The sequence below is a fragment of the Eschscholzia californica genome, unplaced genomic scaffold (assembly GCF_041429995.1).
Source record: "Eschscholzia californica isolate CP2 unplaced genomic scaffold, dmEscCali1.0.p SCAF_6, whole genome shotgun sequence".
NCBI classification, from domain to species: domain Eukaryota; kingdom Viridiplantae; phylum Streptophyta; class Magnoliopsida; order Ranunculales; family Papaveraceae; genus Eschscholzia; species Eschscholzia californica.
The window spans coordinates 42,081,659-42,094,910 of NW_028238483.1; the positions used below are offsets into that span (position 1 = coordinate 42,081,659).

Below are 13,252 nucleotides of genomic sequence, written 5' to 3' on the forward strand. Positions count from 1 at the left end.
GTTGTTGTGTGAGAGAGATAGAGAGATAGGTAAATACCTTGCTTTATTACACTACAACTTGTTAATTACATTGTGTATGATCTCCTTATATAGGTTTACATGATGAAGAGTTTTAAGTTACCAAAACTTATCTAAAACTAAAACTAATCCTAAACTAATCTAAATTACAATCCTAATACCTAAGGAATCCTAGTTGTAGTAGGACTCCTATTCGGACCAAGTCCACTCGGTTTGGCCGAGTGGAGTGGACCTTCCAACACTCCCCCTCAAGTTAGAGCGGGAATGGAAGTAACGCCTAACTTGCCAATAATGTTCTTGAACGGTTCTGCCCCAAGTGGCTTTGTGAAGATATCCGCTAACTGATTTTCTGTACTGGTGAAGCGTGTGGCAATGACGTTGTCTTTAATCTTTTCACGAACGATGTGGCAATCTATCTCAATGTGTTTTGTACGTTCGTGGAAGACGGGATTATCAGCAATATGGAGGGCGGCCCGATTGTCACAGTAAACTGTCATCGGGTCAGAGTGATTGATTCCAAAATCAAGTAGTAAATACTTGAGCCATTGTAATTCACATGTGAGGATGGCTAAAGCTCGATATTCTGCTTCTGCCGAAGATTTTGCAACTGTAGGTTGCTTCTTTGATTTCCAGGAGAGAGGGCTGGATCCCAACATTGTGAAATACCCAGTAGTAGATCTACGGGTTGAAGGACAGCCTGCCCAATCCGAATCACAGTATCCTGTAATATGGAGATAGCTGTCTGCGGATAAGAAGACTCCTTTATCAAGAGTACCCTTTAAGTATCGTAGAACGCGATGAGCTGCGTCTAAGTGTACTTGGCTGGGTGTTTGCATGAACTGTGAGAGGTTGTTTACGGCAAAGGTGATATCCGGCCGTGTAACCGTTAAGTAAAGTAATCTGCCTATGAGACGGCGGTAAACTGACGGGTCTGGTAAAGGTGTACCGTCAGTTGGACTGAGACGTAATTTTTGTTCCATGGGAAACTCAGAAGGACGTGCAGCGGTGAGTCCAGAATCTTTTAAAATATCAAGAGCATATTTTCTTTGACATAAAAATATGCCTTGTGATGAGCGAGATACTTCGATACCAAGGAAGTATTGTAGGCGGCCTAGATCCTTTAGTGAAAAGGCTTTATTTAGAAATATTTTTAACTGGGAAATAGCATGATCATTATTTCCCGTGATAATTATGTCGTCTACGTAGACGAGGACATAGATTTGAGTGGAGTGAGATCTAAAAGTAAAGAGAGAATAGTCACTTTTAGACTGAGAAAAACCACGTTCGATGAGAACAGAGGAAAATTTTGAAAACCATTGTCGAGAGGCCTGTTTGAGACCATAGAGAGATTTATGGAGACGACATACTTTAGACTCCCCCTGAGATGAAAAACCGGGGGGTAATTTCATGTAAACTTCTTCATGAAGGTCGCCTTGAAGAAAGGCGTTATTGACATCCAATTGATGGAGAGTCCACCCTTTAATGGCGGCAAGAGAGAGAAGGACACGAACAGTTACTAACTTAGCAACTGGAGCAAAAGTGTCATTATAGTCTAACCCTTCGATTTGGGTATAGCCTTTGGCTACTAGACGGGCTTTGTATCGCTCTATCGATCCATCGGATTTGAATTTAATTTTATACACCCATTTGCAACCGATGGGCTTTTTGCCGGGTGGTAAATTGGTGATTGTCCAAGTTTTATTTTCTTCCAAGGCTGAAATTTCCTTGGCCATGGCCTCCTTCCAATGGGGGGACTTCATTGCTTGAGTGAAGGAGGTTGGTTCGGTAGATGATAAAACCGAAGAAAGAAATTGTTGATGAGAGTTTGTAAACGAGTTAATGGAAAAGTAGTTTTCAAGAGGATATTTAACAATGTTAGTATTTGAACACACATAGTCATCAAGGTGACTAGGCGGGCGGCGAGACCGAACCAGTCGGCCGGAATCGGCAACGACGGAGTCGGAGCTCCGGACGTCGGATGGAGGAATCGGCAATGAAGGGTCACTGCTCGGTGGTGTAGATAAATTTTCTGGAGGCACACCAGTACCCGTGTCCTCATCGGGAGTCTCTGGAGGCACCCCTGATGGGGGAGACGGTCCTGTGTGAACATGACCAGTAGTCGGGTCATCGGGGGTGTCTGAAGGCACCCCCTGTCCCGAATCCAGACCTGCCGGAACAGCAACAGCAGGTTCATCGGTGAACCTGCTGCTGTCCGGCGGTGATGTTGATGGGGTCTTATCGATTGCCGGAAAGTCGAACGTGTCGTCGTCGTCGATGGAGATGAAAGGTCTCGGACGCGAGCTAGAGGGTTCGTTCGTCGGCTCGGATGACATTGGGAAACGATTTTCAAAAAAGGTCACATCACGAGAAATATATATACGTCGTGTGGAGATATCATAAATTCGATAACCCTTTTGTCCATTAGGATAACCAAGGAAGATGCCGGCGGAGGAACGAGCATCCATCTTGGTTTTGACCAAAGGGATTCGGGCATAACAAAGACAACCGAATACACGTAAGTGTGAAAGATTCGGAGGAGAACCCATGAGGACTTCATGAGGTGATTTGCCATTAAGGATAGGTGTAGGTAACTTGTTTATAAGATAGACGGCGGTTAGAACGCATTCTCCCCAAAAGTAAAGAGGGAGATGAGCTTGAAGACGTAAAGAACGTGCCACTTCAAGAATGTGACGATGTTTGCGCTCAACAACTCCGTTTTGTTGAGGTGTATAGGTACAACTACGTTGGTGGGAAATTCCTTTTTCAAGAAACCAATGTTGTAAAGAATTATTCATAAATTCGGAACCGTTATCCGATCGAATTGTTTTAATTTTGCAATTGAATTGCGTATTAACGTAATTAGAAAAATTCATAATTAACGTATTTGAGTCCGATTTGGAACTCATGAGAAATATCCAAGTGCAACGTGAAAAGTCGTCAACGAGGGTTAAAAAATAACGACACCCGGAGGTGGAGGGAACCGGAAAGGGACCCCATAAATCCATATGTACTATGTCAAAAATACGTGAGGAAGTAGTAGTACTATTTGGAAAAGGTAAGCGACTTTGTTTATAAAGGGGACATAATTCGCACGGTACTTTATTTGATAAAAAATTAAAATTCATACATGGAAGTCTAGAATTAAAATATTGAAAACGGGAAAAAGAAGGATGGCCAAGACGGCAATGCCATAAAACAAAAGACTCATGACTAGAATTATCTCTAACTAGATTTGAAACTGAAAGGATGGGACGCTCCGTGCGAAGGAAATAAAGGTCGTCATGAAGACTACCATGCCCAATCTCCGTCTTCGTTTTTCGGTCCTGAAAAAGACACAAATCACGGTCAAAAAGGACGGTACAACGAAGTGATTTAGAAATCTGAGATATAGATATGAGATTAAATTGAAAAGAAGGGATGTGAAGAACATCCTTTAAATAAAATCTATTTGAAAAATAGATGGTACCAATATGATCAACCTTGACTCGGGAGTCATCCGGTAATCGGACGTATAAATCCGGTGGTGCAAGGGAATAAGAAGAGAATCTTGAAAGATGAGAACAAATATGTTTAGCCGCTCCCGAATCAATAACCCAAGGAGGATGAGAAGAAGAAGAGTACTTACCGGTGAGATTGATGAAGGGATCTTTGGTGGTGCCTGTAGAATTGTCGGTTGTTTGCCTATTTCGGTCCAATAGAGCTAAAATACCTTGATATTGCTCATTGGTAAAAGATGACGCTACAGGCACCCCCGAATTGTTCATGACCGAACCGTTTATATGGTTCATGGCCGAACCATTATGGTTCGCGGCCGAACCATTATTTTCCATAACCGAGGCTGTCACGGCATCTTGTCGTGTTCGGTTTCTTCCACGTTGACCATAGTTGGGTGGATACCCATGTAATTTGTAGCATGACGAAACATCATGTCCATGAATTTTGCAATTTTCGCAAAAGGGTCGAGGACGTTTAGTACGTTGTTTATCGGAACCGTTGAATCGGTTATTCGAGTAATCGTTAGAACCAACGGCAAGGGCAGCAGTGTTTGAGTCAACATTCATAGGAGTAATGAGATTTTGTTGAACCTCTTCTTGCTTGATAAGTGAATGTATTCGAAGAATTGAAGGAAAAGGTTCAATCAATAAGTTTTGACTCCGAATTGATGAGAATCGGTCATTAAGACCTTGAAGAAATTCCATGGCTCTATCTTGGTTAGTTCTTTCAACCAAAGAGCGACCATGTCCACATATACAAGGCTCGGTGATTAGCAAGGAATTGAGTTCATCTTGAAGAGCCTTGAGGTGTGTAAAATACGTAGAAACGTCTAAATTTCCTTGTTTGAGACAAGAAATAGCTCTCTTTAATTGAAAGATTTTAGGAGCATTGGTTTGATGAAACCTATCAAAGAGATTCTTCCATATATCGGATGCCGTTTCATCATATAAGATAGATGATCGGAGAGGTGGGTCTACCGAATTAATAAGCCAACTAGAAACGAGATCGTTACATCGTCCCCATTGTTCTAATTCATTAGGATCGGTGGGTTTATCGATGCTTCCATCTACGAAACCTAGTTTGCCCTTAGCCCTTAAAGCCTTTGACATTCCTCGAGACCATGAGGAGTAATTATCACCGGTTAGAAGTGGTGTAATAAGAATAGTAGTAGGAGAATCCGAATGGTGAACATCAAACGGCCCACTATTTTGATTAGTGTGAATTTGAGAAGTTTCCGAAGTTTCGGGAGTAGTCATGATTCAAGAAAAAAATTGAAGGCTCTTATACCATGTGAAAAGGTTAAACCTTTGAGAGATGGACACACTCGAGTATGAACGAGTGGAGACGAAGGAGATCTTTATCTCGGTTGATGACCGAGTGAGAGGAAGAGAATGAGGCACTCTCGGCTATAACCGAGAGGTGTATGTCAACTCTCGGTGAGGCCGAGAGTGATGAAGCTCGGGTATAACCGAGAGAGGGAGAGATGAGCTGAGCTCTCGGTTATAACCGAGGGATGATGATGACAATCTCGGTTGAAGCCGAGAGATGAAGATGATGAGCTTGTTGTTGTTGTTGTGTGAGAGAGATAGAGAGATAGGTAAATACCTTGCTTTATTACACTACAACTTGTTAATTACATTGTGTATGATCTCCTTATATAGGTTTACATGATGAAGAGTTTTAAGTTACCAAAACTTATCTAAAACTAAAACTAATCCTAAACTAATCTAAATTACAATCCTAATACCTAAGGAATCCTAGTTGTAGTAGGACTCCTATTCGGACCAAGTCCACTCGGTTTGGCCGAGTGGAGTGGACCTTCCAACAATATATCACTAATTTTCTGTCAGATGTGATGGCATTGCTGAGTAAATTAACTAGTTATTTGAACCATGCCAAATTTTCAATTTCGTGATAATAAGTAAGTCTATGATAACTTCAACAAAGAAAAAAAGTAAAGTATGAAAAAAAAACTATCAATTAAATATACTAGTAGTATGGTCTTTTCATAACGTCAATTCCATCGTGGTTAAACTTCAACTCGCATGGCGACCTGTCCCGATACAAGTTGAAGTCCAATAGCTGTGGACCACAGCCTGTGGTTGGGGTTTCAATAGTTGATTGCCCTCACAATCAATTATAATTTTATCACATGAAATAGCTCTAATTGATTTCTTTGATGCAGCTCCTTCGTTTTTCTCCTTCTATCATTGTGTCCAAAACACATGTATGTTTATGCTATTTTCTTTTTAAGAAGTTAAAAGCCAATTGGTGGGGCATTGGCCAATGTTTTGTTTTCACCCAAATTATTGTTATGGATTTTTTTCTTTATACAAAACTTTCGACCAAGACAACCTAAATGGGAAAGGCTACTTGCGTTCCTTCAAATTGAAATTCGCGCGTTAGAATTGGGATTGGCTCTATTCAATCTCGTATTCTCGTTTGACCTCCAACATCTCTATAGGTGCCTTTTTCTAACTGCCCGTCTTAGACCTTGCCTTAGTCCTCGGATTGGTCAGACCTTGCGTAAGGGTTCAAACTCTTTTCAGAACCTTACTTACAAATCGAGGGCACTGAGAGCAAACTCTCTTCAGCTCAAAAACCCTAGGTCTCGGATCTTAATAAGCAAGCAAAGGCATCGAACTCTTTTGCTAGACTCAAGGGGTTTACTGTTACTTGATAGTCTTCTTCGTGAGCAAGCAAGAGCATCTTCATCGAGGATAATTTGCATCTATAGAGGATAATTTGGGTGGTGCTTTCATCGAGGTTTCATGGAATCTTCATTTTTCTCGTCCAGTTAGAACATCAGAGAACTGGTCTCCTTGAGTCTACAACAAAAACTTCATCTTCCTTCAATTCCTCGATCGATTCACTTAAGTGGCTTCCTACAAACCATGGTTTCTCAGTCAAATCTTTGTATTTACAGCTAAAACATCAAGATGCATCCTCACATCAGCCACTTCCAAATTGGATTTGTAACAAATGTAATCCTTCAAAAGTCTCTTTTCTTCTTTGGGCTATCATCCATAAAGCTACTCCAACCATGGACAAGATTATTCTAAGAGGCTTTATAACTCTAAACATATGCTCTCTGCGTAAGTCCAATTGTGAATCACCTATTCCTTAATTGCTCCATCACTTTTAAGTTTTGGCAAGTTTTAATCCCCTCTCATCATACAAACCGCAGCACTCAATCAATCTCCAACCTCTTGATCGAATGGAAACCAAAGAAAGTAACATATAGAAAGTCCTTCCTCCATCTTTGTACCCATCCGACGATCATATGGGTCATATGATTCAAGCGTAATAATAGAGTTATGGAGATAGAAAATGACAGAGAAGCTACCCGGAGTAATATCATCACTCAAGCTAAGAGCCTAATTCACTATTGGGCAACCAATCAACTATGGAGCAAGTCGACCCCTTTTAGCCAACAGAAAATTGGGCTGGAGACCCAATTTTTTGTTTTTTTTGTCAAAAAGACAAGTTATCTTTTTTTCCTTCCAGGCACCATGAAAAGTTTGGAAATAGGCTTGAAGGACAATTCTAAAAATCCCTTAATTTTGTATACCTGAATTGACCTTTGTATAAAGGAAAATTTTAGAAACACCCTCAGATTTTCCAAAAACCCTCACATTTTATATAATCTTACTTCTTAGTTACTTATTTTGTTAGGGTTTGATTTTGCGAAGCTTTGCAAACTAGTTTGCAAACTGATTTGCAAACTGGTTTGCACTACTTTGCAAATTGGTTTGCAATCTGGTTTGCCTTGCAGAGCTTTGCAAACTGATTTGCAAACTGGTTTGCAATCTGGTTTGCCGTGCAAAGCTTTGCAAACTGGTTTGCACTAGTTTGCAATCTGGTTTGCCTTGCAAACTAGTTTGCACTGCTTTGCAAATTGGTTTGCAATAAGGTCAGTTTTGTCTTTTCCCTATATTAGATAATTTACAAAAATGCCACAGGGAGCTGAAGCCCATAAAAAATTGTCCAATCCTTTTTAACCAAAGGCCAAAGTTTTTAGGGAGTTTTGGCTAAATTTCCCGCCAATACATCAGGAATTTGGATGCTTTATCTAGGCTATAAGTCTCCTGTAACTGATTTTTCTTGTCTTTTGTCTTTGTAATAGATGGTTAGCCATCTAGGCTTCTAGAGTTGCAGTTGTATTGATTTTTCAGCAATGACACTATTTTATTTTTTCCAAAAAAATAAGCAAACAAACTCGGATCATGATAAGCAAACTCGGATCTACAGGTGTACTGTTAATTGATTTAATGATGTATACGTAGAAGATATGTTGTTATTTGGAGAATGCGTGAGAAATATAGGTCATTGAAGAAAGAGAGTGAATAGCGAAAGTATCTGCTCAAGTGATATGTTGTCACATCACGGGGAAGGCTTGGGAGGGACCACATGGAGGGACAATAGAATTTTGATAAAATTAACCCAACCTTTTGGATCTCTAATCAAGAAAAACCCACAAATGATAACAGATGTTTCCGGCCTCCCTAAACTTCTTCCCGCTATTTCCTCTTCCAAAATCCTTAAGATCGTCGTCATCTTATTATGTCCATTAAAAACCCTAACAACAACAACAAAACCCTTATCGCGACTTCTCCAAAGTCACTTGTCAGACTCAAAAGCGGCGGAAAATGTAAAACCCATCGGAAACTCTTCCCTCTCCGACGATCCAAGAGTCAAAAAATTCGTCGGAAACTCCCATTCCTCCTCTTCACCCTGGCAATATGTCGTCGGTGACCAGTAACCGGAAACTGACACAACTTCTAATAAAGGTGACGATTGAAAGGAGTTTAGGACCGATTAATGTTGTGACATCTACAGACAAGACGGTTGATGATTTGATTAAAATAGTTTTACAGATTTATGTCAAGGAGAAGAGAAGACCCTATTTGATTGAAACAGATCCTCAATTTTACCAACTCCATTATTCTCAATTTTGCTTGGAAAGTAAGCTTTTCTATATCTAATTACTATTTCTATTTTTTTTCACATGTTCTTAATTTCTTGTTAGTACATTAATAATTCGTTTTATCACTTGTTTGATCCATTAGCAATTGAAATCTTTTTATTATACTAATTTTTTTTAGTTTAATAGTTCAAATTTAAAAGTCTTGTCAATAGGACAATTTTATTATATTCCTGCCTGGTAGAAAATATATATTGACTATTAAATTAGCCTATAATATATCGCTGCAGAAAAATAACATATTCCAGATGTATAGCCCTAGCAGACTTACGCATATGTGTGGTAGCTTATCGCGTATTGATATTTGTAAAACATACCGAAGCTATTTGAATTCTAGTATCATCGAGCTAAAACACCTCTGTTGATATTTGTAATACATACTAAAGCTATTTGAATTCTAGTATCATCGAGCTAAAATACCTCTGTTGATATTTGTAATACATACTGAAGCTATTTGAATTTCGGTAACATTGAGGCATTGAACACTTCCGCTTGACCTCGTTTGGTTCAATTATGGCACACGAGTAATACAAAAGGATTTCTAAAATGACTAAGGCAAATTCCCTTTCTTATGCCATGAGTAAGTAATTAAAATTTAGAGTTAATTCTTCTTGGCTTGCTAGAAAGTTGTTAAATTTTAGTTAAAATGGGGTAGTTCTTATTGTTTATCAATTGGGCTAAATTATTGTAGCTTTTTGGTTATCTTAATTTCTTTCGTATAGAACAGAGGGAATAACTCTTGATTTAATCTTTGAAATAGGTTTGGATGGGGAGGAGAAGTTGATAAGCTTGGGATCAAGGAATTTCTTTTTATGTTTAAACCCAACAAGAAGAAGTACAATGAAGTCTTCCACTTCATGCTCCAATGAAGCAAAGAAAGAAGTGGCCAAGTCCTCCTATTTGCTGTGGAGTAAATTTATGGATTTTAGTAGCAGGTTGGGCGGGCGTACTCTTAGGTTTTGATCTTTTGCTTTTTTATACATGTAGTGAATTCAAAAAATTTGCTTTAATTTTCTTGAGGATTATATTTAGTTTATATTTGGTAAACTTTCTTGTTAAGAATGTTATTTCGATTGTGTTGTGTTGAATGGAACAAACGGCAACTTAGTTTAAAGTTCAAAGCCGATACATGTACTCCTTTGATGACCTTCCTTAATAAGACAATGAGTGGGAAAAGACTAGAATGCCTCATTTGTTTTGTTCGTCGTCACATAAGCGAAGCAGTCATCAAAAGAGGTTTTCTTTTTTTGGTAAGTCATCAAAGGAGAATTTCTAACATTTTTGTTAAATGTTATCACATGCATTCATTAGTTACGTAGTAAATTGCCTATTTATCTAGTACTCGAGGATTTTTTTTTTTTTTTTTGGAAGATAACTTCATTGATAAACTGTTTAAGTGAAATACAATGCTCAAGAAGGCAAACAGTAGTGAAGATAACTTCATTCATAATACTTGAGGATCTATTATTAATGCATGTTTTACTTTTTTTTGCTTTTTTGTTTTCCAAGATGTTTGCCTTCTTGAAAATTATTATACTTGGCATACAAAATTTTGAAAGGAATAACACTTTGGGTCATCTTAAAATTTAATTGGACCACTTGAGATCTAAAATCCTCAATTTTTTCATCATTACGTTCTATCAAAATGGACTAGACATGCTCTGCCTATGCCTGCCAAGATCCCAAACCTAGCGAGAATGAAAGAGTATATCTATCTCAGAAAATGGACAACCCTTCAGGTTCAGGAGTAGGCCTTGTTGTCTGACCTTGTGCAATCAGGCTATTTTACACCCTTAGTCGGGTGTGATAGAGTTGTGGATTATTGATGCACATGGAGATTCAGAACACAACCCAACTTAAACCGTATACCATGCTAGATAATGAGCGACCTGTTGACCCTTTGCCAACGGAGTTATATGGTCGACACTCGCCACCTTTGGTTGAATTTATAGGATCTCTTCAGTGGAGAGACATACATACATATTATCGGCACTTCAGTGGGTGTCAGACGTACATACATATTATCAGCCCAGCAGCCAGAGTGGGCTTGAGATTGTTAGTACACTTCCAATAGTGTCCCCAGGCAGCTCCAAAAGAAAACATAGATGCTTCCTAGAGGTACTTAACTTGTATATTTCTTCTTCTTCATCTTCTTCTTCTTTGTAACTTTTTTTGTATGAAACAAGTGCTTAACGTGTTTCAGAGGAAAGTCAAGGAACCCTATCTCAACTGTTATCTGTTTTTTTATTATTGTAGATTGAGAAAGGACCTCCGAGACCTAGTTTATGCTCTCTCTCTATCTATATCTATCTAACGGGATCGTCGACCAGGTTGGGGGCAATCCAGAATCTATAACTTAGAGAGAGAGAAAATAAGTGAGGATGGTGTGGGATCTCTTAACATGGGTGTTTGCTTTCTTTCTCCTCATTGCTAATTTAGCCCTAGTCGTCTACCAGGTCTCTCTCTCTCTATTCTTGATTTTGTTTAAAAAAAGATTGATTTTTTACAGTGGTTATATAGAGATTTGAGCTGAATTTTGGTGCTTAACGGCCTTGGTTCCTGTAATTTGTGAATGGATTCTCAATCGGGTATTTAGGGTTTCTGTTCTACCCTGATTCTGTAGTGTGAATTGGAGGTGTACTAATATGATTTATGAAGAAAATGTTAGACTTTTCTTTTACCAACCCATCTCTTAATTGAGTCCATAATCATGATTTGAACACCCAAACCAAAATAGAGAGAGATATAGAACCTTTGTGGCTTGCTGCTACTGCTTATTTTGCATCTGAATTTTATGCTTATGGATGTAACAAGACAAACCACATTTTTCTAGGTTTCGCTTCGGCATAGTTGAATGGTAGAATTGGAACTTTTTTTTTCATAATATACAGTGTTTCAATCCTAGGTATTCTAGTCCTTGATGGACTGGAAGGCCTTTACAGTGTCGAGAGCTGGGAATGTCAAAAGTTAGAGACGACCATCGTGCTTTTCGTTCAACCTATTCGAGTACCCACATAGCTTATGGATCTTATTGACCTAGTTTTGGACCCTTCGCAGATACTACTCTTTTTGTATTATGTCATTGCATTTGAGTCATATGTGGGAATATTGAGGATTCGTGGAACAAAGGGATAAAGCTATTAATTGAACCTTCATGGATCTTAATCGAACTCAATGAACTATTTGTCTGACTAATGGAAAATGTAAAACAATTAGCACGCTCTTTCGACGGAAAGGTCATCTTGTTTGTCAATTTTGTTTCTGCAGTTCTCTTTTATGACATGTAAATTAGGTTATCTAACTCATGAAAGCATTACTTGCAGCTCACATGCTTTGCCGACTTAGAGTTTGATTATATCAATCCGTACGATTCAGCATCACGCATAAACGTTGTGATTTTACCTGAATTTATCGCACAAGGAGTTCTGTGCTTCATGTTTCTTATATCAGGACATTGGGTTATGTTTTTGTTATGTACACCATGTTTGTACTATAATGTTAGACTGTAAGTCCTCCATCTTCTCTTTCTGCATTTGAATGTAAATATTAATTCGTAACTATTAAGTAAATACTAATACATAACTATGTACCGATCTTTACTGCTATTAATAGAGAACCATATGGATATGGCAAGACACTGTCTTAAATTGGATTATTCGAGTCCATGACAATTAATTCTATATTTTCAATTCATTTTGGATATGTTATTCCGTCATCAGGTATATGCAGAGGCAACATTTGGTAGATGTTACCGAAATATTCAACTTGCTCAATTGGGAAAAGAAGCGACGGCTCATTAAGCTCATTTATCTTGTTGTCATGCTCTTCCTCACTCTCTTCTGGTACGTTTAACAACAAATATCCTGATTTTTAAGCAAGTAATATCTGAACTACAAAAGCTGACCTTCAGCCTTATATTTATATTCATTGTAGGATGATTTATAGCATATTGGAGGACGACGAGTAACGAAGCATTGCCACTTCCATGTTTTCATCATTCTAGGGTGGTTCTCCTGTAAGTACAAAGTGATACGAAGCTTGTTTTTTTCTTAGACAAACATGGATTAGCTGCATATTTTGCAAGATAGAATGCACCCAAGTTTATCTGGATTAGGGAATGTCTTTGTCACAACTCAGACGCTTTTGTCATTCGCTGATCACAAACACCCAATAGATAAAGGTGGCATTTTGTATCTAACCCAGATATCATTCGATGTTTCTTTCTATGAAAAATACAGGAATTGGAAATCTCCCCAAAATTAATGGTTGATAAGGTTTTTCTCAGGATACTAAGTTTGCGAACACGACATTAACAATAATCCACATTCCGAAAATGAGATACTGCAAAATTACTGTTTCCATTAAGATGGAAATCGGTTTATGTATCAAGAATAAATTCATCTTCTACAATGTGTACTAACTGAGATTGGATGTCATTTCAGGAACTGGAGATTGAAGCGGAGTAGATTGCTTGAGTTCAAGATTGAAGATTAAACACGATTCTGACACTCGGGCAGTGGGCGACTCTAGACTCAGTTTATTCACTAATTTTCTTGTACAATTCTTAATCTTTATTGGTGTTAAAGAGCTTGTCATCTTTTCTCACCCTTTTCTTCACCTTCTTTTTCTTCCAAAAATCGAAGTTGTTAGTGAAAAGATTGGATATGTATCTCCATCATTTGTCATTCTCAGTCTATCCATGTTATCCATTTCCAAACATTTTACTATCTTCAACAAAAGAGAGTCTTCCTCATC

The 13,252-nt window shown here is 38.4% G+C and overlaps 1 protein-coding gene and 1 long non-coding RNA gene across 3 annotated transcripts; both read left to right on the forward strand.

Moving 5' to 3' along the window:
* The first annotated feature begins 7,844 nt into the window (after window positions 1–7,844).
* Window positions 7,845–9,611, forward strand: LOC147535122 (uncharacterized). Its single transcript, XR_015227716.1, has 2 exons — window positions 7,845–8,478; window positions 9,258–9,611. It is a non-coding gene; the product is annotated as an uncharacterized LOC147535122 (long non-coding RNA).
* Window positions 9,612–10,473: 862 nt separating this feature from the next.
* Window positions 10,474–13,250, forward strand: LOC147535123 (protein cornichon homolog 4-like). Of its 2 annotated transcripts, XM_086648270.1 has the most exons (6): window positions 10,474–10,615; window positions 10,754–10,953; window positions 11,821–12,002; window positions 12,217–12,339; window positions 12,431–12,512; window positions 12,940–13,250. In XM_086648270.1, the coding sequence occupies exons 2-5, from the start codon at window positions 10,879–10,881 to the stop codon at window positions 12,462–12,464; spliced, it is 414 nt and encodes a 137-aa protein (XP_086504396.1). In that variant the 5' UTR covers window positions 10,474–10,615; window positions 10,754–10,878; the 3' UTR covers window positions 12,465–12,512; window positions 12,940–13,250. The 2 variants fall into 2 exon arrangements, with proteins under 2 accessions (XP_086504396.1, XP_086504395.1); XM_086648269.1 differs by lacking the exon at window positions 10,474–10,615 and having other exon boundaries at window positions 10,674–10,953.
* Window positions 13,251–13,252: the final 2 nt, after the last annotated feature.

Excerpts from the sequence above, each read along its gene's own strand:
- LOC147535123 (XM_086648270.1), top strand. The coding sequence starts at position 10,879 with ATGGTGTGGGATCTCTTAACATGGGTGTTTGCTTTCTTTCTCCTCATT. Across the intron at positions 10,954-11,820 it reads TAGCCCTAGTCGTCTACCAG|CTCACATGCTTTGCCGACTT; the intron begins GTCTCTCTCTCT and ends CATTACTTGCAG. Across the intron at positions 12,340-12,430 it reads CTCTTCCTCACTCTCTTCTG|GATGATTTATAGCATATTGG; the intron begins GTACGTTTAACA and ends TATTCATTGTAG.